Source organism: Chlamydotis macqueenii, chromosome 3 (genome assembly GCF_036417535.1).
Source record: "Chlamydotis macqueenii isolate bChlMac1 chromosome 3, bChlMac1.mat, whole genome shotgun sequence".
In the NCBI taxonomy this organism is placed as follows: domain Eukaryota; kingdom Metazoa; phylum Chordata; class Aves; order Otidiformes; family Otididae; genus Chlamydotis; species Chlamydotis macqueenii.
In genome coordinates this window covers 96,055,532-96,080,580 of record NC_141558.1, presented here as the reverse complement: position 1 = coordinate 96,080,580, position 25,049 = coordinate 96,055,532, and the positions used below count along the sequence as shown (strand labels likewise).

The window sequence follows — 25,049 nt, the reverse complement described above, 5'->3', positions numbered from 1 at the left end:
AAATAAAGGGAGCCAGGAGCAACGCAGACAGCCCTCAAGCAAGACGTGCTTTCTCTCAGCATACGCAGATGGTCTACACTCCCAGCTATTCTCAACACGAGACACGCAAAACTGATTCTATCACTCAGCCAAGGTGTAAAGGATAAAGGAGGGGTAGTTTGTCTCACTTTGCCTTTCAGGTCATGGTCTGAGCAGGTACTCAGGAGTATGGGCACAGCCCAGCAATCACTGCTAGTTGGGAACTTTCTCAGCTGTAGGTACAATGTGCATGCCAAGCAGGGAGCACACCCACGTTTAAAGCTGCATTACAATATGTAACCTGAAAAGCAGCTCAGATTTGACTCACTGGAACATGGGATAAAATTGCCTGGATAACAGTTTGCCAAAAGTACCTTCCTTTGTAACCACTAAGACACAAGTAACATGAACCTGGAGAGTACCCTTTACAGACACACTTCACAGGAGAGGTGCAAATAAAACGTCCAGAACAGGTTTTTGACTAGTCATTAAAGTGCATGAGAAGTAAAACAAAAATTAAATAATCTCTGTATTGTGGGGAGGTGACTAATGATCCCTATTTTAAACAATAAACAAATGCTCTCATAGAACATGAGAGTCAACAATTGTCACGCCAAAGCAAAAATGCTGGCACTACAACTGAGTGCTGATCAAGAACTAAAAAGTGAGCAGAGAGCCAAATTTTCTGTTGCTTGCCCAGATATAGTTTCCAGTTAAATCAATACCAGTTATGCCTACTGAGACTGAAAGGCAGAACTGAACTATTAGGTCTCTGATTCTGCTAAACTTAAACATATGTAAATATCCTCTGAATAGCCCCACTGAAATTATTAATTAAGATTACTCTTGTCAGTCTCGGATCACTGGTAAATATTAACACAGTCAATGTTTCCAAAGCCTATCACCATTTGTTATTTATCAGTCTCATCAGTAATCTATCAGTTTGCAGGTGTAACAGTGTTTTGGTTAACTGAACTACAGCCAGACATGATGTAAGCAGATAACACTAAAAGTTTTATTTCAGTTTCACTTCCACTGAGTCTAAACTTGAGGCAGTCGGTATCAGAAGTCAGCAAATATCTTCGGGGGCTTGCTTTTACATTTGCAAACTACCTGAATTAATGTGAATCAAAATTCATCTTTTTTTCGATCGGTGCTGCCTTAACGATCTCAATGAGCCATGCTTTCTCCTTTTGCTGAAAAAGAGGATGAATTTAATTAACTGCTAAGAGGAAAATTAGGCCAATGTACCTGCTCTAGCTTATCTTTATACACCTATTACACCATATCAAAGATAATTTGCTAAACTGATTCTGAAGCTTCATGTCGTTTTAATGAACACATTATAGTTGCTGGATTAAACTGTTAGAAACAAAATCAAGGATTCACAAACTATGGCATTTTATTTCAGAGGCCTTTGCTTACATTTGTACAATATATTACATAATTCTCCATTTTCTGCAGAACCTAATATATATTTTATAGCTTTTTTCTATAAGCTTTTCCTTCAATGTTTGTCAACAATTTTTTACAGTCCTGTACAATTCTGAATACTTTGAAACCATTTTCAATAAAATCAGTTAACCTTAAGCACACACTACGAAGACTGAAAATGCTTTTCTTAGAAAAGTCAAATGTAAAGGATTCTGACACACTAGCATCTACAAACAAAATGCTTTGAATTCTTACATGTTGTATTGCCAGAAAACAAAGAAAAACATGCCAGCCCCTATTTCCCCAGGCAAAAGAAGTACACAGAACTACAATTAAAACAGTAAAACAATCTGTACAATAAAGTACGGTGTATTAACAGTGCCAGGTATTAAATAGCTTGAATGAACACTTCCGCAATATACAAATGTCTTACAAAGGTATATAATTAACAGGAGAGAGCTTGGGATCCATACAACATAAAATCAATACAAGTGAAAACAGTTTGAAGTTGGTTTTGGAATTCGTACAAGGCATTTAAAAAAGTAAATGTCTACCATTCAGCTAGCTATTTATTTTAAAAACAACCACCCTTTTGTGGCAGTGTTCATATCAGCAACCACAAATTATAACCTCACACCTTACTCTGTCTTGAAGTCCTCTCCTTGAAGCTCGTAATAAAATAAGCATTACAAATGAAATATTTGTTGCTTTAAGGGAAAAGAAACATTTACAAGAAAACACAAAAATATAACTGTTATAATCCATTATGAATAAATATACACTTTAAACTGGCTAAATACAATCTTTATACATTAAGATTTAATACAGTTTGTTAGCCATTTTCTTTCTTTTTCATAATGTATTTTATCAAAATTAAAAAAAAAATACTGTTTTATAGAAAAATGGCAAAGTACAGTAGTTTCATTCCAATTAATGGGTTCTTAAAACCCAGAGTAAACTATTTAAGCCTAATTCAAACCTGTAAACATTAGTCAGTCTTTGTTTGTTTGTTTGTTTTAAAAGGAATCCTCATATTTGGTTATCAGGACCGATGTCAAACATCCTACTAACTGCAGGTTTTGAATTGAATACATGTGCTTGACGTATACAATTAAAGCCACTATAAGGTGACTTAGCAGTTAAAAAACAATTAGCTTGTACAAATGAAAATAGGTTCAATATTTGTCATAAATAAATGGAAAAATATCAAATGTTCCAGCTTTAACAAAATACCAGGGAATACAGTAAGCCTTACCACATTTGTTTAGATCAACCCAACAACTATATGCTTATTGTCCTGTCTCTACAGGCAGTGAACAGCCTCCATTTGCCACAGTGGAAGGCCTTCGAGTCACCAGACTTACAATTCCCAGACAAGTTGGAAACAATTATTGCTCGAGGAAAAGCAGTTTGTTGTACTTTTTCTTCATAAAAGTGCACTTAAGTGCAAAGTTAGCTTGTCAAGAAACAACTTTAAATACAAAATAGTGCTTGTCTGAATTTTGTGCCACTGTGCAGTATATAAAAAAAAAATTAAAAAAAAAAAAAACCAAACCCAAAAAAAACCCAAGAGTGGCCCTCAGCAGCCATTAAGTGCAAAGTGCTTTGGCAAGTCCTGCTGTCACCTGCACTCAACTGACATTCCATTCTGTGATGAACTTGACATAGATGGTTCTGCTAAAGTTAACATAACTGCAGCTGTAATGGAACTAGAGGAAGGTGATGAGGAGGAAGATGATGTAGTAGCAGCACCTGCACAGGAAGATAAATACACAGGTTATAAAAATTTCCAAATTAAGCAACAAAAATGTTTCCCCATTCAACAACAAGCATTGGTATATACTTACTCCAGCAACTAATGCCTACTTATTAAAAAGAAAGAAGCCTCCGTTCCCTAGTTTTTAGTGGGAAATACTCTGAGAGGCAGCTTCCCCTCTGTGCAAGACAGCACAGCACTGCCCATTGCAGCCCTGCTTCACTGACCACCCAGATCAAAGTCCCAGCCAGAGTACACCGGAGCTCATTCCTGACCTGCAAGCACAGCCCACTGTGCCCTTTCTTTCCTGTGGAAACCAGCACAGGTAGGGCCTTGTTCCAGCACTGAATCTGCACGTACACCCTGCTCTGGCAACCAGGGAGCAACTGCAGCTCCTGTGTGATGGTTGTAGTCATAAAGTCTTACTACATGTGGCATTTCAGTCTTTCTTCTTACAGTGCACATAAACAAGACACGGAGAAGATAATCCTTTTAATGCTTCTAGAAGGAGGCACACTAGAACATTCTCTACAGCAACAGGTGAAACAACTTCAGGGAAGTGAGAGATGTAATTGATGGTCTCCCTTAAAGTCGTGAAAGAAATCATTTATTCTAAGGGAAAAGCACTAACTAGACACAAACTTAATATGGTAAGTTACTGTGTAACTTGAACAAAAGTTCAAAGTTATTAACAAACTTAGATACTTTGTTCTCTACTTAGAAAAGTTTATTTTTCTGTATAAAGTAGTTCTGCCTAAACAGATTTAAATAGATTCCACGCCTTTTGAATGTTTTCCCCCTTATTCAGTCACTGGATATCCGAACCGTACCTTCTAAAGATTGTAAAATAACTGTATACAATGTTTTTTAAAAAGCAAACAAAACCACACTCCTAATGGCACACATCTCCCTAAAAACTACAACATTCTTCTTAACACTTTAGTAACATGATATGCAATTTAGCCCTCTAAAAGCAGAATTTAGTTCCCAGTACTTACTTTCCCGCTCTTTTTTCTTTAAGCGCTTTCTTCTTCGGTCAATGGAAGCCACCTCAGATTTCAAGGACAGGTAATGTTTCCTGATCTCCTGCAATTTTTCTTGGAGAATTGTTATGCGCTCAGCGCTACTCAAATTTTCCAAGTCAGCTGCAAGTTAAACAATCTCTGTTAATTATTGTATTGCAGCACTTCCAAAAACTTCTGAATTTTAGTGAAGTGGGAAGTACTCAAGCCTTAATGATGTGCTTTGAGGTAGCAGACAGCAAAGCCAAGAAACACAGCAAGAGCATCTTCTGTTTATTATCACAAACTTCGTTCATTTTTTATTACCACCATAGATACACTTTCTTAAGGAAGAAAAATGCACATATTTCCCTCCCCATAGGAAGGGAAAAAAAAAAAAAAAGACAACTGATGAAAACATAGGGGCCAAAACTAGCCTGGAGCCTCTTGCTTTGAGTCCTTGCTAGAGTTCAGTTTGGCCTAACACATGAGGAAGGTCAGTCTTGCCGACTTGTCTTGGTTGTTTCAAAGCAAGCAGGTTACAATAGGAATCTGAATAGCTGTGGGGTGGTCCTAATCAAGTCTATAGGCCATAAGGTACAACTATGCAGGACTTCCTCGCTGGCATCCCAGCTGCATATTACATTACGCAGTCCTGAAGAGCAGCAGAATGTAATCTGACTGTGAAGAACTACTAGGAGAAAAATAATTTTAAAGTGGAGTAACACTGAGATTCAGGGCTGGAGAGAAAATAATAAAATGCAGGGTCAGATTCTCTCATCACAGAAACAGCTGGCTAAGTGGAGAACTCCCTGGGCATGAAAGAATGCTGCTGGGTGGCGGGGGGGGCGGGGGGGTGTGTGTGGTGGTGGAATTCAGCAGATGTGTCTGCACAGTGTGCTGTACCAGCTCTTTCCTATTCCCATTTTATGTGAGGAACAGCAGTCTTCGCACAGCCTGGGACAAAGTGCAGAAAAGCATGGACCATAATGCTCTGAGAACTTCAGAAACTTGACATACACTAAGGTCATCTGTGAATACCGAATGAGATACTATGGATCATTTTAACAAGTAATTTATATCAGTCATGCCACACAGTTCCAATTTGACCTTTAAAAGCAAAGAGAAAGCAACTCACGCAATGCTACACATCCATGGTCAGTACTAAGTACAACAATTTATTGCTGACTAGACAATTAAATACCCATACCAAAGAAAGACCAAAAAAATAGCAAGTTTTTGTTTTTAAATAATTATTTTCCATTGTTTGCTTATTGTTATATTGAGGAAGAAGGCTTCAGCCACTGAATATTTCACTTTACTTCGCTTTTCTCCCACTGCAAATAATGCTGCAATAGCATACACTCACAGAGAGGCAAATAAGAAGTTGCATTAATAGAGGCATTAATAAGCTACAGAACTGTTTTTCAGATAGGCAAATGCATGATTCTTTCAACACTGCTCACCCCTAGCTGTACATGTACCCGTAGCTGACTGACACAAACACACTGAAAGTTCTTATTACTAGAAATAGTAAACATGTCCTGGTTCACTAAGGCAACATGGAAGGGGGAAAGGGCTATAAATAATCAGGCAAGCGTCTGAATAATAACTAGAGAATGAGGAGTAAAACAGCAAGAAAATATCAATACAAGCAGCACACATAGTGGATACTATTCGTGCCAAAATGACAGGTCTGTACAGGATGGCAAGAACAGCCAGTCAGCGTAGGAGCCATATTTAAAAACAGTATTGGAAGAGTGTTATAAAAATCAAGATTTATCACAAAATTAAGGAAACTGAGGATAGAATAATTTTAGATGGAAAAAAGCAAAAATACACAAAATTCAAAAAGTTTTCTTATACTATACCACAGGACCACAAAAGGCGTATTTTTAAAGAAAATACTTACACATTTGAAAACTCCATTTGTAAACTTTGGGCAAACGATTATTCTGTTCTTTGAGATCAGATTCCTTCTCTCCATTTTTCCCACACTTTCCTGGAGATTGTATTCTTGCGGGTGATTTGGTTTGGTGAGATTTCATGCCAGTAGAAACCGATTTTGCTGACTGAGACTTGGACACACTTTCACCAGCAGACAGTTCTTCACTGTCACTGCTGTTTGCTGAAGAACCGAGAAGTTATAGCGTTATAAACCAGAGCAACCTTCCTACCCAAATCAAAGCTCATCAGAAGCTACCCCTATGCTGACTGTCATATAACAGGAGTTTATTTGACGAAAATTCTTTTACTCTGGAATTACATAATCCATCCTGGTGTAGAAGCTTGGCACACAGGTCTCTGCATCACTAGTGCCTAAAGACAGGACAACAAAACAGGTGCGTAAAGGGGCCCCTCTAGTTCTGCCACGCTGTGAAAGGGAAACCTTGCAGTGTGCAGTTAGTTGCTGTGCAGATAGATTCATAGCTATTATGTGGGCCTATGGGAACCAAACAGAGCTAGAGAGCAGGTAAAAGTACCACACCGTGGATCCACAACCCATCCTGAACACCGGAAAGTATATTGCTGAAAGTGTGAGTGCAAATGGGTGGGGTTGGGACACACTTCTTGTAAGATGATTCTTGAATACAATCAAACTGCTCAAGCTTTGTATAGGGAAGGTGCACTCTACTCTCTGAATGGTTCAAGACAGCATCAGGCTTGTTGCTTTAGAACCATACCCATAAATAAACTGCCTACATTAGAAAATAAGGCAGAGGCAGTCCGTGTGTCAATGCAGGTGCAAAAATTATCTATTAATTTCTGTTTCTGGGGCTATATTTTTTGTAAAACAGTTAGCAAGATGGATTGTTATGTCCTATCTCCTGTTTATCTTTTTAAATTTTAATTTCTAATACAGTGTTCAATATATACAAACCTCTATCCTGTTTTAGAGGTACTACTTACAGACAAGATTTCACACTACTCTTAGGACATGTGTAGCAGAAGAGAGTAAACAACTGGCCTTTTTATTAACCTTATCTCAGCTTTATTTATTTTAGGTTTTCTGTGCTAAAATGACTAGCAATAATCTGAATTTGCATGACTTCATTTACAACAATCCTCAGATACAATGATCAAATTCTTTAATTGCAGAAAAACATCTTCAGCATTTAATTGCAGAAAAACAAAACAGAACTACTTCACCTCACACTGAAACAATTGTAACTATAAAGCAACAGCCTGAAGTGAATGCAGTCTTCTAATCAGATTGCTCAAAGGAAAGTAACAAAATAATCTGTCTAGAAGACATGATTCATGAGTAATGACTGAAAGAATGAAGCTTGCTTGGCATTACAAAAATAAAACTTGGGTGGAAGAGGGGGCAAGAGATCAAAATTCAACAGACATCTAGTGAAGTACTGTAATAAAGTGCCTAAGGAAGCTGCAGAATCTCCAATAGAGTTGTTTTTAAAACCACGTTCAATTAATATTTATCAAGAGAAACTTATCGCTCAGTAGAAACTTATGGCTCAGTTGTACCTGCTCTAGATGCTGACAAAACAAACCTTGAAAGTCTCTTTTGGTACCGGTCTTTACGATCTGGGGACCTACACTGGAGAAGCTAAACATCAAGATACATACATGGTATGAAACAACTTGGCTGGCTGCTGGTTTAATCTAAAGGCAAGAATTGAAGCTGCTACAAAAGCAACTTTAACTGGTGTACCTGAATTCTGCAAAAAGCACTTTTTGCTCACGACTCCACATTTTATCTATTTATTGCCCTTATTACATACAGCACTACCTGAAGTCTAACAAAAAGAGTGCATACACACCAAAGACTGTACACAGTACATGAAACAATTCTAGCTTTGAAGTGCTTGCATCCTGATGAAGACATCAGTTGAGAAAAAGAGATAAATTCACCAAATCAAAGGGAACAATGGCAAGGCTAAAAATGTTGCATTAGTTCTGCAAATTCAGTTTGTTTTGTTACTTTAATTCCTGGGGTGAGTGAAGGAATAAGGATTATGGAAGGAGGAGATTAGTGAAATGGAATGAAAAAGGATGAGAGAATGCAAAGAGGAGATCAATGAACACGAAGGACTGATGAAGTGAAAGCAAATAGCAGACCAGAAAGTACACACAGCTCAGTAAAGCTGTTAAAAGAGAAGAAAAAGAAGCGTGGGGGGCAAGTGGGCAGGGAGGAGGAAGAGAAAGGAAAAAAAATGCATCACATATGCTTTCTATCCTTGCTTTAACTGTGTTCTTTTTTTACAGCTATCCTCCCGGCTTCGCTCTCCAGATGACTATCCCTGGTGTTTTTTATTATTAGTGAGACGAGGCAGTAATTGATCTTGTCTCATGAACATGTGTATATATATCTCTCTAATACACCTCTGCTTTTGTTAAGCTTCTCTTCTCTAGTACTGTAGTTTCTATTCCAATTAGCTTCTACAACATAAAAAAAAAGCTGCAAAGCCTGCATTATTTACTAAAGATGTAATAGATAACATAGGAAGAAAATAGAGCCTGTATTTTTCTGGAATTATTCTCATATCTGCTACTGGAATAGATATAAACCTCTAAAAACTAATCTTACAGAAAATATGAAGTATCATTTCATCCAAGTCTCCTCTAAAACAGGCAGCTATCATGCCACGGAGATTGCTGTCTCAAATTCTACCAAGTGTGAAATACTTGCTCTTAGTCTTCCTGAATTGCACAATATTAAGGACCTCTTAGAAATAGGCCCAGAAATAACACAAGACATTGAAAAATACTTTGGCATTCAGCAAGAGTAGCTTCTCCATTTAAATAGTATTAAGAATTCCCTGATAAGAACATTTTGTCCTCATATATTTTTTATTTCCAGACTTCATCTCTCACAATAGTTCAAACAAATGACACAGTACTTTCACACATTTAATTTCGCACTGAGCTGAGGTACTTACTAGTTTTACTCTTCTTTTTGTTGTTCACAGATGTTTTGTGGCTTCTTTTCTGCTTTTTTGAGGAGCTGCCTCCTCCTTGAGCATCTCTAAGTCTTTTTTGGCCTGTACAGACTATAATAGGGGGAAAAAAAAAAAGAAATTAAATAAATACTCGCACATCTATGTGTTTTTCTCAAAGTCACAAAAAAAACCCCGACCCACTTCAGAGATTAAGTCTGCAGACAACAATGTGACTGCTCCTGCCTATCCTTAATACAGCTCAGCTTTCTACTTATATTGACAAGAGGAGGTGAAGGAGGATGGAAGACAGACAGAGTTTGTCAGTTAAAGTGCACATGGTAAGATGACTGCAAGTAACTTTACCATATGCATCACCAGAATTTCTGTTGAACCACAAGGATTTTATTTTTTTTTAATACTGTAAATTAAGTAAGAATACATTTATTTGAAAAACTGATCAAGAACTACTGGAACTGAAAATTGTTCAAGAAAGCCTGTTGTGCCTGGAAGCTGTGAAAGAAAACTATCACTTGTGATCAGTAATTGCATTATTAAAAAAAACAAACAAACAAAAACAACAACAACAACAACAAAAAAAAAACCTTAGATAATGTTAAAAAACAAGGCAACAACAAAAAAAGGGGAAACAACAAACCACAGGAAAAAGTCTACTCATATTTGTGACTACAAGGGGAAAAAGTAGAAAAGGAAGAGAATTCTAGTACACTTGTTAAAAGAGCAAATTTTAGGAGTTGTTCAAACGTCGTTCCACGACACCACCTAACTTACAGATTAAAAATTACTCCTGTAACAAAACAATTTTTTAAAACAAGCAGCATGCTGACAAAATCAGAGAGGAAGTTAAAGTCAATGTATTAAAAAGTAATACTGTCCAAAGGTGTAAAACTTTTTTCATGTAGCAACAATTTCCTTTTATAAAAAAAAAAGCAAACAAATTAAGTTCTAAACCTCCACATCTATAATTAACAAAGCAATATAGGCATATTTATTGAGGGCTACATATTCACCTATTCCAAACTCTCTCCTTTGTTTAAGGAATAATTCAAACAGAATGATGAAGGTAACACACCTTAAGGGCATTTTAAGAAAATTCAGTTAATTACTAACTGAAATCTGCCAAGATGAAGAAACCACTTCAGTCATCTCAGGATTTTATTCAGACATGTTTTTGGTTTTTTTTTTTCCTCCTTTGTATTAATAATTTTTCAGGCATTTTAACACAGTGAAAGTAGCTGTACTTTTGATGGAACTGTAAAAGAGCCAGTGAATTTCACCAAAAAGCTTTTGGATCCAGCTTTGCAAACAGTTAAAAAAGCATGCAACACAGATGCACAGGTGTTGACAGTGTTTATTAACCCCTATTCTCTAGTGGTCTCAGGACAGGAACTTCAATCTGCAAAATCACATCTGAAAGTGAAACATAACTAATAAGGTCAATGTTTCTGATCAGCTTGACCTGCACTTTTTTAAAAACACTTTTCCTAAGATGCAAATTTGAAATGGTTGCCTAAGTATGCAGTAATTGGCACTTTCTCCCCCCAAGTAAACTGTTTACAGAGAATCAAAATTTTATGTAAAAACCCATATCTTCTACTTGTAAGCAAGGTATGTAAGAGCAACACTCAAAAATGTATCCATCTTGCTACAATAAATACTCATTGTACAACGTATTACAGTTTGCGCTGGGCTTTTCTTGCCAGGTGCAGTATAAACTTTATTCTTATATACTTTATTCCTCATTGAAACCATCATAACTCCTAATAAAAGGCCAGGAAACTTCCTGGCAGATTATATTTCATTCACTAGGTAATCAAGCCATTTCCACACATTTGAAGCAGACAGCAGGCTACTACTTCCTTCAACAACTAACTTTCCAGCAGCATAACCACAGCAGAATGAAAACACATCAGCAACACTAAAATGAGAGCTTGTTAGGCTGAAGACAGCTCTGTTTACCCTTTCCTTTACCTTTTTCAGTATGCTCTGGCTCTGGTTGATTACTACTACTGGAGCTGACGCTGGCATCAAAACCTGTTGGAGAAATATTTCCCTCAGACTGGAGGTCTTGCAGCTCCCCTGCAACACTGTCCACCTCTATTGTGCTATCTGTTTCACTTTTAATGCTTCGTATCTCTTCTTGATTTGGTGGCAGCGTCTCAGAGACAGTGACACTGGACTGATGTCTACTGGACTCCATAACAGTTACAGATGAAGGCGACTCAGGAGTTGTAGGAGGAGTATTTAGTACTGAATTACTGCCACTGCTTGGAAATTCAACTTTCTTTTCCCCCACTTCAGTCGGTTTCTCCTCAACATGTTTAACATCCACACCAGCTGGCAAAGATTTTTCAAGTTCAGAGTTAGGCAAAGAAATGTCTTCTTCTGCAAGAGTCTGAAGCTGCTCCTCTGCTGCAGCATCCTCAGGAGCAGCGTGTGGAGGGGAGGCAGCAGCTTCAGTGTCAGAGTCCGAGAACAGTTCCTTCAGCGTTTTCTTCGGCCACTGTCCCTGAATACTTGACCAGACATCTTTTCGATCCTTTGCTCTGGTGTTCTGAAGTCTTTCATCTGAGTTATTTAGAAGCTTTATTCTTTTCTCTCCCACTTCAGAAAATCCTGAGTAGAAAGTACTTGTTCGTAAAGACTTCCTTTTCTCCTCTAGTCCATTGTACTTTTTAGTTGGAGTGATTTTCAGTTTAGCTTTGTCTTCCTCATCTTCATCGGAGGAGCTGTTACTGCTGTTTTCTAAACTAAGGGAGTCTTTGTTTTTGGACTTCTCATCCTTTCTATTAGGTGACACAGTCTTTAAAGATTCCTCTGCAACACAGTATCTTCGTTTACCACGTTTTACCTGTGGTTTTGCTGTTTTATCCACTACTTCCTTTTTTACATCCTTTCTCTTCTTTGTGGCTTCGTCTTCTCCATCGGAGTCAGTATCTTCAGATAACTCTTCCATCTCTTTGCGCAATCTTTCAGGAGACTTGGATCCCGATTTGGGCACCATCACATCTGTCAAAGCTTTAGTTTCTTCTGGGAGGGACGAACTGCTCTGTTCTTCTTTTAGACAGAATTCATTTTTATCTTGGCTTACAGCTTCATGTTGAGATTCCTCTTTGCCATCAGCATGTATATTCAGGGCACTTTGGTCATCTTCCTGCTCACTATCATCAGAACTTTCAGAAGCTAATTAAAAATAAATTAAAACAAAAAAAAAAACAAGAAAAGTTTGTCTTGATTCTGGTTACAAAGAAGTCTTAAAAAAAACAACTAAAGAGAACTGTACAGATACGAACATATGCTACAGGGATCTCTAGTAGTATATGTTTTAAATGGTACCTCCTGAAGACTTCAAAGATTTATTTCCTGTTCTATTGGAAGGTATAATAGCTAGATTAGGAACTAGGAAAATTCAGTATTATACAGTACATCTCCAGGAACTTCTGAAGATGCAGAGAAAGCATAGAGTGCATCAATCCATAAAATACCAACTTCTGCATAACTAACCAAAACAGAAATTGAAAGATGTACTTAACATAAAACCCTAAATATTTATTACGGGTTACAAATACTACCATTATCTGGCCTTTCTCCAAAGTCCAGAACAGAAGACAATATTTCTCCTAGAGAATCCACAGTCTGAAAGGACAAAACAACAACAAAGACACTGGATAATCTCTAACAAACTAACCTGACCACCAGCCTGGAAAAAGGAAGTGAAAGCAATAATGAAAGGCACTTGGAGAAATATATGAACAGTAAGGAGTGTGGGACAACAGTAAGAAAACTCAGTATCAGAAATACAGAAACTGCGAAAAGAAGAACAAAGAAATAATGGAGAAGGAATGAATAACAAGCCCACTCAATGGTAAAAGATATAGTACAAGGAGAAACAACGAGAACAGGCTCTGATATATGGGTAATTCCTTGATTTCTAATTCATCCATTTTTGTGGGCATAGCTAGTTAATTCTTCTCAGCCTACTTCCCATCTCTCATACTCAAATTCTCACTAAAACTCACCATCTCTTTAAAGAGACAGAAGAAAAGCAATACTGTCAACAAAATTAACTGAAATGATCAAAGTTGAATTAATTTTTTAAAAAAAGGTTTACTGAAATACAATGAATTTACAGAAGAGCACACTAAGAGAGAAGAGGTGTACATGACAGAATAACTTGAGAAGTGTTTGCCTCAGGTGTTTTTCTTGGTTTATTTGTTTTAAGATAGGCAGGATTTGAAATTCTACTCCAAGACTCAATTTGAAAGCAAGATTTACACAATCCTTTCAATGTTGTTTCATTTTTTTCCTAATTCAACATTCATGGCAGTAATTTTGGCCTAAAGTTCCAAGAACTCTTATCATTTAAAATGGACTACTAACACTTGCTTTTCTCATACCTTAGAAGATCAAAACCATACTACTATTATATGAGGTATCAAAATTTGCCATTTGAAATAAAAGCCAAGAACACCACATTCGAAAAAGCAGGCCCATCAACTTTTCATCTCAATTTATTTGCTTTGCTGTGGCCTTCAAAGGAAAGATGAATACAATAGCATTAATCATTCCAACTTAGGATAAAAACCTGCAAAAAGTTTTGAGCAAGCATCTCTAAAATTGGAGGAGAAAGAAGTAGTAAAATGTTAGAGCCTTTCATACTTAAAAAAAACCTGCAAGTAACAGAAAAAAGCTAAGCCCAGAATGAATCTATGTGGCTTTAAATGATAAAAGAATTGCATACAGTTAAAAGCATTTCTGGAAATTAATTTTGTAATAGGGAAAACATTTAACTTTCCAAAATATTAGATGGTGTATGTTAAAATTGTGCTTTTGTAATCAGAAGTTAATTACAGATTAATTACAGTGCTAAGGATAGTGTCATTATAATCTCTGCTAATTGCTGGTTTCTCATTTCCTAAGGAAACAAAGCTTAATAGATTGTTGACCATTATTCTACCTACAAATTTGCAACCCAGTGGCCAATGTCACCCAAGTTAAGTAAGTCTGAAAGATTACTAAATTCATACAACTTTCACAAAAATTGGTGGTTACTCAAACTACCTATAGCATATATGATTTCTTTTTCTGGTGGCATACATTAAACTAAGGATGAAGAGAAGCAACTAGTTATTATAATGCTGCTGTAAATGTGTGGGAAGGGGAAAATAATGTTAGGAACAACAGACATGCTGACAGGAAACCTAGCTTTATTAATTACATTTTTCAATGGAGGTGGGGGGAGAAATCATGGCCCCTAAAAGTTAAATAGATCAAAAATTTAAAATTTAGAAATAATATCATAAGCAAAAATGCTTTGTTGTGTATCAAACAAACAAAAAAGGACAACAAAACAAAGGTTGTAATTCTTTAGACTGTTAACATACACTGAATCCACAACACCTGTTTTCAGAAACCGAGAATACTGCCTTTGTTCAGGAGTTATTTCTGAAGATTATGATGTAATTAGCCAGACTCAAGCGTACAGTTGCATCAGTTGTTCTGTATTGTCATTTACTACTGTTTAAAGGCCACTTGCACAATTAGAAAAAAAGTTTCAGTACAATACCTTGTAGCCCATTAATGACAGAAGTCATTTCGATTGATTTAACTGGAGCTTGTTCAGTATTTTTGGCTTCAGTACTGTCAAGTTTGGACCCAGTTTCTGGTGATGTGCTGGTGTGAAAGGGTGGTTTTGACAAACGTCGCAATTTACAGTTTTTAGGAGAATACTTCTCTTCCTTCTCTTTGTCAGTTTTATTCTATGCGAAAGAAAAGATTAAAAACTCCTCTCATTTGAGCTCTTAACATAGATTACAGTTAGATTCTTAGCTCTTAACACATATTACAATCTTAACATAGATTACAATTAAGCAATGCTTACAGTTATCTCAAACATTCAACCTGCAGAAGAAAGCTTTCCTCCTTGTTTAAAAGATTACAAATACCTTTCTACGGCGCACGCCAAGGCTTTTATACCAAAGACAGGAACTTTGTCAACACTGAAACAACGGGGAAAGCGAACACAGCCCGCTCTCCAGGAGCGGCGGCGCCGCGGGACGCCAGGCTCGGGAGCGGCAGGGCACGGCTACCGCACCCGGCTCGGTCCCAACGGGCGCGGCGCTCTGGAACCGAACGCGGCTGCCAGAGGCACCGCTGCGGGGCGCGCGGCGGAGGGGGAGCGGGGGGACGGTGGGAGCGCTGACATCCGTAGCTAAGGAAACGCTTCCTTGCATCCCACTGGCCAAGGAATTATCAAAACCTACGCCTATATATCAGTTTTAAAGGAATGAGTTTTGAAAGACATGTCACATACACACACACACACACACACACACACTAGTCACAGGTTTGCTCTCTCGGGATGAGCGGCAGGAGCTCCCAAATTTCACCCCCCACAGGTGGCTCCCCCCACTGATGATAAAATGGATCCTTCTTGTTTGTTTTCTGTAAATGCACACATAAATTTATTTAAAAATATAGGAAAGAAGGAAAGAGAAGCTTCCTCTAACCACTCCAAAGTGAAAAGTCAAACCCTCCATGAAAAAGGTTTTTGGTTTCAAAAGGCTAGGAAGTTACTTACTGTCCAGCATTTGTAAGCCAATCAAAAGGTCAGAAAGGGGGGGAGTGGAGTATTAAGAGAATATGAAATCACAGTTGGGGAGAACATTGGAGGAAAAGGGAGAGAAACTACCTTTATTTTCTTTCGATGCTTAATTTTTGGTACATTTTTATCAGCTGGTCTCACTATCTTGTCTGCTTTTATCCATTCATCATACCTAGAAGCAAAAAAAAAAAAAAAAAAAAAAAAAAAAATTTACACATTTATAGTTTTAAACAGATAATCACGACGTCATAAAAGAAATTAATGGAGGAAAAAAAGAAAATTATTACCCATATAAAAACTAAATTAGAATTTAAATAAAGTAGTAATTTGTGTACTTTTCAGTATGTGAAGTTTTATTTAAGGTTTAACTCTTCATATACTGTGAGATATAGGACAAAATATTTTTTATACTGATGGGTAAGAGTGAAAGCTGGTACTTTTCCAGTCTGCTCTGAACAGAAGGAAACTCACACATACAGGTAAAACAACCTAACAGAACAACAATTCTGTATGGATCTCTAAGAGGTATACTTCATATGTATACTGTAGAATCTTAATAAATTCTTACAACTACATAAAATGTGATCAGTTAATAAAAATTAACTCTTTCGAGCCTGAGTGTCCGCAAAGTGGTATTTGTACTGACTAACACCTAGGAGTCACTAACTTTTGAGACAGTAACTTAACACTAATGCTTTCAATTCGTTTTCAGTTAAAAGGTTCCCATTTTATATCAGAACTATACTGGACAAAAACCGTACTAAACAGCACCAGGATGTTAACAACAGGTGTCTTATTATCTAAGGCTAGACCTGCTAAATACAAATCTAAGACCGGAGGAGTACATTCTTAGTAAGAATATACTGTAACTATGGTACTGTACTTGGCAGTTTCATTGTGTATTTCTCAAAAACCTCAATAATCAATCAAAAGGGTTTTTTTTCCCCTCCCAATACGCATCTGCTGTCCAACTTCAACTGTGAATTCAAGAACCTTCTGAATAAGAAATAGGTCAGTTAAAAGTTAGTATGTATTAACTTTTGCTTCAATGTACAGCCACACAAATTCAGATTCCCCTATGTAAACATGAAAACAGAAGGGGATAAACCAACTTAAAAAAAAAAAAAAAAAAAAAAAAACACCAACAAAAAAACCCAAACCAGACACACCCAGAGACCTAGTACAAGATGGAGCCACACATAATGCACTCATGACCATGCTGGCCTTCCAGCTGGGCTTACTTGACCATTATTTTGATATCTATAACTGCTGATACAGTCTCAATTCAGCTTCTTTGCAACTCCTGCCAATTATATCTACAATAATGATGTGTAAATTAAAAAGGATTAGAGAAAAATATGTAAGTTTCCAACTTGCTTTCCTGTATATACTAAGATCTACGCAAGGGATTCCAGAAGCTAAATACTGTACTTTATTAACTTAAATTTCACATAATAATATAGTGAAAAATTAAGTAGCAGCAGTCTCTGAGAAATAGTTTTCCAAAACAAAATCTTGGCCTTTTTTCCCCCTCCATGTGACAATAAGCATCACAAAATCTAGCAGCAGATCATGCAGACTACAACATACCAAGATGCAGATACAGCTATAATTGTACTATCACCAGGTGACATGTAGGTGAATAGGCTCAGATTTCCCTCCAAAATTGAAATACAACTCTGCAGAGTACTTTCCAGTATGGAAAAATCCCATATTCTGTGAGACCTTGGGAAACCCTACTTGAAGTAATCTTTCCTCAAGTCAAAGATGTGCTTTCCAGAAGGAATATTGCTAAGCAGACTGCCAAATGGACTCCGCAATGTACATAAATGCAGGAGTATTTCATTAGGTCTAAATGCATGCAGGAAAACAGCACTAGGACTGGACAAATACACAGTGAAAAGCAATTATTCATCAATGTCCTTTCTGCCTCAACCGCGCTGCTATAACACAGAAACTGTATTCACTCATTCTCTGTATTTCCAATAAGAAAACAATATTGCCCCTATGCAAAATCTGTGCACTGCACATACTGACTGTGATTTAAGGAACTGTAGTGCCTGTTGGGGTGACAGCTGACAGACTAGGTGGCAACACTGAAACGAAGGAGAGAGGAAGTGCAGAATCTTAACACAGTATCTGTAGATACCACAGGGTCTTAAGTATTTCATATTAGAAGCAGTGGTCACAACCCCTCATCTCAAGGAGTACAAACTGAAAACCTATGTGTGACAGCCTCAGTTTCTGGCCAGAGCATATCCTGCTCTACTCCTGACTGCACCTGGAACTGCAGTCAGACCCTGCCAGGAGGCCAAGCGTCACAGGAATCTTGAATCTTCTCCAAGGAATCAGACGCCCACACTTCACACCTTTGCGTGGTACAGGTCCTTTCACTACTCACACATTAGATGTATATGTTTAGCCTAAACCTGTGACAACTGGACCCCAGGCTGAAACAGATCTTGCAAAAGGGATACATCCCAGGCCACAGCTGACAACCTGACCCTAAATTACATTCTCATCTACCACATAACAGAGAAGCACCCAGAAAGCTGTACAGCACACCAGATGCCAAGCTACATCTGAAGGGTGTGACCCAGATCAGAGCCTGACTTTATAGAACTGCACCTCATTAAAACTTACTCATCACTAATCCTGCTTTACACAGTTTGCTCACAAAACAAAAGAAAACAAAAAACATTATGAAAAGTTCTTCAGCTCTCATTACAAGTACGTGCTTCCACCTGAGTCGTTTTACTGCAGTGCCATTTTCCACACTTGCTTACCTCAACTCCCTAAAGCAAGCAGCTGGGTGTGAAGAGAAAGGAGGTAAGATGGGGAGGTGTTCCTAAAAGAGTTTGCATAGACTTGTTGGAGAACCAAGAGGAAGAATTTAATAAGAATTAATTTTTTTTTAAATAAGGTTTCATATGAAAACCTAGAATACCTTCAGAAGAAACATCCTCTTTGTTTTACTAAAATGAAAACAAAGATGAGCCAGTAAGGAGAGAAGGTTTTCTGCCTTACTAGTTAAAATTAATGCCTGCCAGAAAGGTGAGTTTGAACAGGAAGGAAGGAAGGTAAAAAGGAAAAATTAAATTAACAGCTATATAGCAGAAAAAATAATTGGCAATTTGCATAAGGATATGTACTGATTCTATTATATCCATATGTACTGATTACAATAAACAACATAATAAAATAAAATAAACCACAACATATTCTCAGAGATTGCATAGTCAATCCTCCACAGAACTACTAGAGGGGAAACAAGGAAGAAAGTGTACTTTCCCAGCCTCTAGGTTTATACTAGCAAAGGTATCACTTCCTCAGGAAGACAAGTGACCTGAAGGAACTAGCAAGCCTTGGCATATTCACCGAAACATCCCAGTATACTGTCTGTATCTGCTAACAAGGAAGAATCGAATGTTTTATTTGGCTGTGATCAGAGAAAGGAGATTTAGTCTTAGAACCAAATTAGATGAGGACTCTGATTTATTTTATTTTTTAATAATTCTCCCCCCTCATGGCATACACTACTCTCAAGAACCTGAAATGTGGCTACACACATTCCTTTAATTTCAGTGGTTGACCATAAAGTACAAAATTTGTATATTGTTAATGCTTAAAAAATTGAGACAGAAATTAGCACTTTCACACTCACATTTCTGTAGGAAAGCAAGAATAGCTGAAAACAGTAAGTCTTAGTTTTAAGCACTTGAAACATTCAAGAACAACATGTCTTGTGATACTGTACCATAGGACACAGAGTTAACAGTAACCTAAACTCTTTTTGAATATGCACCCTCTATCTTTAATTACTGGGAACTTAGTGCAGAACAAATTCACCTCAAACACTCATACAAAGACCTTTTCTTTGCACTGGCAGCTGAAAATTAAAATTATGACAGAAGGAACTGGCACTGTAGGCCCCAGGGAAGTTTTAGTTCCACATAAAGCATGCAGAATTCAGAATATGACTGGCCTGTTAGAAGAAATACAGTTTCTCTCAAAAGCTTTTTCTAGTTAATGCGTGGTAACGTAAACAGTTCTCTCAAACAGGGTAGAGATTTTTACCATTCAAGTCAGGCCCCACTGAACACTACAATTCTTTACCTTTGTCAGAGATACATATCACGTGAATCTCAGCAGCTAACAACAAGATCTTTCAGCATAAAGTAGTGCAGCTGTACAATGCCGTTAAGCTATATTCAATTTCTTTATTTTCTACTTACAAAAAAAAGTTCCACGGCATTTAAAAAAAAAAAAAAAAAAAAGAATACCACGTTTACCAAATTCTATTCCAAGTACTACCCCACTCCTCACACAAACACTTACTCTGAATCCCAGACCGATACTGAAGTTACCTTGTGATAAGAAAGATTATTTAGGATTTCTGCTCAGACTTAAAAGTTTGAAGAACAGGCCATTAAATGGCATATTGACCAAAAGGGGAAACAGGCAAGTTAACTTTAAGGGGTAGGAGAGTGACAGAATTTTAAAAATCCTAGATTTTTTATGTACTTGTCCCTGCTAAACACTACAAAGTAGGCTACAATGAATAAGAAGAGAGAATTGCTACTTATACAAGTAAAGCAGTTTCCCAGGTTGCAACTGACTAAAAGCCAAATCAAATTATTACATCATAGAAGACTTGTCTTCACAATACTAAAATATCAAAGCATTTAGATGCTGCCTTAAGCTCAGTCTTACCCTACTCTTACTATCAAATCCAAAAATTCAAGTAACTTAAATTTAAAAACAGCCACATTTGGCAGAGTCCACACACAGTCTCATAGCTAAATCTCAAACACTGATATCTTTTTCAGTGAAGAATTCTACTCTTCCAATCTCTTTCAGAGGGCTCTTTAGAAGCACCAGGTAAGAACATAAATGTGAGTCCTGCTGCCAGAAAGACCAAATTACTCCCCTCATCTCTCAAATGACTGCATGTTTACTAAAAATGCTTTTCTTATCAAATACATCTAGTCACAGAAATTAATGCCTCTGATATCAATCCACGTCTTTGTTCAAAATGTAGAGCTCAAAAAACAGAATCTTGATTTCTCCTTTAAGAATCAGGGTGCTGGGATCTCCAAGGTAAAGGCTCATTTCTGACTTCTCATTTCTTCAGATTTAGAGTGGTACTGCTCAAATAAAGCTCTGATCATCTCACCTCATACCATGTCTAATAGCATAATGTTTACTCAAAAAGGAAAATAACATCTCTGTTTACATGTGAATTAAAAAAAAAAAAAAAAAAAAGGGCAAGAAAACTCTTGGAATGCTACACTGTAATTGTCAGCAAGTAGGATGCAAATTTCAGCAGCTTACAGTCCTAAGGAAGTTCTCCCCAATAATGACCAAAACGCTAGTCTCATTCCGAATCCCACCTTCAGCAGGTTGCATCTCTCCTATTATCTTGACTTCATAGCCCACTATGCTTATGTTGCCTGAAGACAGTTTATGTGAAAGATCATATTCCTGTAGATCAATATATATAAGTAGACCAAAATCCTCAAAAGATGAGTATCAAAACCGGCAGTATTGAGATGTTCCTCCTCAGCAGTGGCTTAGGTGGTCCTGGGAATCACCAGGCCTAGATGAAAAGAGGTGTATTCAAGGGAGGGAGAGAAGCGTCACGCTTCTGTAATTGTGACCTTTGCTAGCAGATCTTGCTAGCACTGAATAAATGAGATACGTCCTGCCCTCTTGGTCAGAGGTAGGATGGTAATCAAAGTCCAGATGACAGAAGAAGGTCACAAGAGCCTCAGATTTTCCAGAATATGAAAAATAAATAAATAATAACTACAGCAGGTTTGCCTCAGGTTTGGGTCTTTTTTTGTTTGTGGGTTTGTTTTTTTTTTTGTGGTTTTGTTTGGTTGGTTGGTTGTTTTTTTTAAGATCTATAAATACAGTAATAAAGTTTAAAAGATGACAGCTGAGGAAAATGAGCAGATACATTGAAACTGAGGGGGAAAAAGCAGACTTGGTAATTGGCTTAAAAGCCACTCAGAGGCTTTAGTTTACTGTTTTCAAAGTTGCTTCAAATTTTAAATGGCAAAAAGTGGTCTGAAATGGCAAATACATGTTTATACTTCAACTTATTTCTATTAATGCTATATTAAAGACAATAAAAAGCATATAATCCTGCATGTATTAAGAAAAGCATAAGAAGATACTAGGCTAAGAAAAGTCTTATTTGGAAGCTTGAGGCAGCCACAGCAGAAGGAGGAGTGGGCAGGGATAGAAATTGGATCTGAATGAAATGCAATTATTTGCTGCATACTAATTTGCTACTAAGAATCGTCTACTTTTCTTGTTAAATACCATACTGCTAGTGTACTCTCTGCCCTGCCGAGAAGAGTGTGTATACAGACTCAGCTAAGTGCATTATTCAAATATTGTATGAGATAAAACCGGCTTAAGAGAGCCAGAGGAGGAATCTGTAAAAGAGTGAGCTGTCACTTGTATGCAGAGATCTAAAAATAAGATGTGGAATGAAGAAAGCCTTCTTTGGACAAGTCATTGTAAGAAGATTTTCTGAAAAACTGAAGTACTGCATTTACATAGTGCTAAAAATCTAATAGTTTCAAACAGTACAATGACCTTCACAGAATACCAGTACTGAAAGCTCAGGACTCCAGATGTCTATTCATTTAGATTTTAAAATACACAAGTGTATTTTAGAAGTAATTCAAGAAGTAATCACTAACTAAAACTCAAGTTACCTCACGTTCCATCCACAGTAGTGCACCAAGTAAAGGACTTCTCCACCTTCGATGTCAGAATCTTTAATACTAGCTTCATACATTTTTTGATTTTTCCCTCTTCCATACCGCACTTGGACTTTCATGCCTGGTGGATAGCATTCAAACTCTTCTTCCTCATTGATATTGTTGTCTTCCTCCTCCTCCTCCTCCTCTTCCTCCTCCTCTGCTTCTTCTTCATCTTCATCTTCTTCCTTATTCGTGTCATCTCTTGAAAGGTTTAAAAAATTGTAGAGTTAATATGAGATACTTCATAAGCTTTTCAGTTCCAAACCACATATATTGATAAATATTGTGGATGCATTAGAGACTGGGAAACAGCAGGCTCCAAATATGTGAAACTGCACTACACCTGAGTATTATCAGCAAAATAGGATACAGAAATACACACAAAATCCGGTGACCGTAAGGTGCAAGAAAGACTTGATTAAAAGAAAGAAATAATCCATCAAAATCTGTATGAGCAGAAGTTGTTCAAACTCATCTTTATATGATTCTTTCATGCAGTCCCTTTGTTTAAATACTGCTTTTCCAATTCAAACTCATCCTTCTCAATATAAAGTTCCCTAAATCCAATTTTTCAATCTACATCTTTCACAAGTGCTTCTTGAAACTTGCTTCCCCAAAAGATCCTTGCTTTAGTATAATAAATAACCTCTATCTCAACACCTTGAAGTGACTGCAGCCAAAAACAGATTTTAGGTGAAACAAAAAAAAAAAAACCAAACAAAACCAACTTATGCAAGATTATTTAGCAAATTAAGCAACCTATGCTGATTTATGACCTTCTCACTCCTTGCCAATTATGCTAAAGGTCTTCTAAATACAAATCAAACTTGCATTTAATTCTTATATAAATACACAAGTAGATGTTCACTCTTTTAAAAAGTACGCTACTTTTGGATAATTTTTAAGACATTTGGATCAATTTTCAGAAGCACTAAGAACCCATGATGCTATCAATGGTAGCTATGGACTGTTCAGTGTTCTGAAAGTTATCTCCAACCAGCTTAAAGAGGTAGACTATATTACAAAAGTTAATGGGGGAAAAATATCTTTTAATCTTAAATAGCTTCACAAAACAGTATTATTTGCCCTCATATCATTCTAATCCCACACTGTGTGTAACACGTAACAGATTAGGGCCGCTTACTAAATTGACAATAACCACAGACCACTAGTAACTTAAAAACTTGAGACATGGAACAGATATTTTTGAATGTATTACAGACTGGGTAAAAAACGATAAGCGCTGCTCCAAGTCTGATTCACACCAATATTTAAGTTAACCTCACAAAAACAAAATTCTCTATTAATAACCGAAATCTTTTCATGACATCTTCAGTAGAAAATATTCAGATAAACCACGCTACTTTCTCTCTATGAAAGGATCAAATAGCATTTTAATTATTCAAATACTTCTTTGTAGAAGTAAAACTGCAGTATCATTATCTAATTAGCTGGCAAAAGAGAATTCAGAATTAGCTAAATTCAGCTGCAGCTTAACTACACTGATTTATTAAATTACTTCAGAAATGAATCTTGCCACACATTATATATATGTATATACACACACACACATAAATATAAATATATGTGTGCATACACCACGAGACAAATGCTAAAAATTCCCTCTATTGGTGTATCAAATAAAACATATCATAGAAGATACACCTATTCAGGTATACATGGCACAGATCAGACAGTTTTGTTCTGGAAGGCCAAAATTTTCATTTTATTATATACTTCAGAGGGCTACTTTGCCAGGGAAATTAAAATCACCAGAGCTAAAAATGCAACATAAATTAATGAACTTTGAAAGCTCACTTCATCTCCACTACACATCACATGGCAAAATTCACTTCCCAAAGAAAATAAAAATAAAGGTCTCCAAAGACTCAGACGAAAAATTCCTGAACAGAATTCTACAATTAACAACAGAAAGCACCAACCAGTAATTTAAATGTTTTTAAATTATACTCTCTGCTGCACTAAATCAAAACTCCTAGGTAATTTCAACTTAACAGTTATTATTACACAAAAGCTAAAAAAAAAAAAAAAAAAAACAAACCAAAAAACCCTTGTCATCAGTAGCAGAGCCAAAACTGCTCCAAGAATAAGATGAGCTTGTGATTTCCCATTATTAACGAGACTTTTCAAAACTGTAACGAACCAAATTTCACAGAATTCCTCCTGTTCCCCCCCAAGAACTAGTGGCACAATCCCTGAATGCTATCTGCAAAGAAAAGCATGCCTATGTGGGAGATTTCCAGACACTAGCAATTATGGTGCTAGGGGCTCTTTGGAAGCTGAACAAGTTTGGAGTCTCTTTCACCTTAATCGCCCTACGGCTTTGTTGGTGTCCCAACAGATTATTCTGCAAGGGCTGCACGACAATATCAGAACTTCTCCAGAAGAGATGTGTGAAACCCTCACTACGAAGTTCAGTAACTTGGATGGTCAAGTAGATGTGAAGACTACACATAGGTGGAGAGAACGTCAGGAAGCAAAAGCAAAACGGAAGCAGAGATGGCTGCAATTAAAATC

General features: G+C 37.0%; 1 protein-coding gene across 2 annotated transcripts in view; it reads right to left on the bottom strand.

The window, feature by feature from the left end:
- Positions 1–1,397: 1,397 nt before the first annotated feature.
- Positions 1,398–25,049, bottom strand: part of ARID4B (AT-rich interaction domain 4B) — an 89,989-nt gene continuing 66,337 nt past the window's right edge. Inside the window, exons 17-24 of one of the 2 annotated variants that reach the window (XM_086743636.1) lie at positions 22,464–22,712; positions 15,820–15,904; positions 14,695–14,887; positions 11,100–12,311; positions 9,111–9,221; positions 6,122–6,337; positions 4,207–4,353; positions 1,398–3,204 (exon numbers count right to left, since the gene is read on the bottom strand). In XM_086743636.1, the coding sequence (XP_086599762.1) occupies positions 3,074–3,204; positions 4,207–4,353; positions 6,122–6,337; positions 9,111–9,221; positions 11,100–12,311; positions 14,695–14,887; positions 15,820–15,904; positions 22,464–22,712 (2,344 nt within the window). In that variant the 3' untranslated portion in view covers positions 1,398–3,073. The remainder of the gene's footprint in view (positions 3,205–4,206; positions 4,354–6,121; positions 6,338–9,110; positions 9,222–11,099; positions 12,312–14,694; positions 14,888–15,819; positions 15,905–22,463; positions 22,713–25,049) is intronic. The other variant, XM_086743637.1, reaches the window with a different exon arrangement.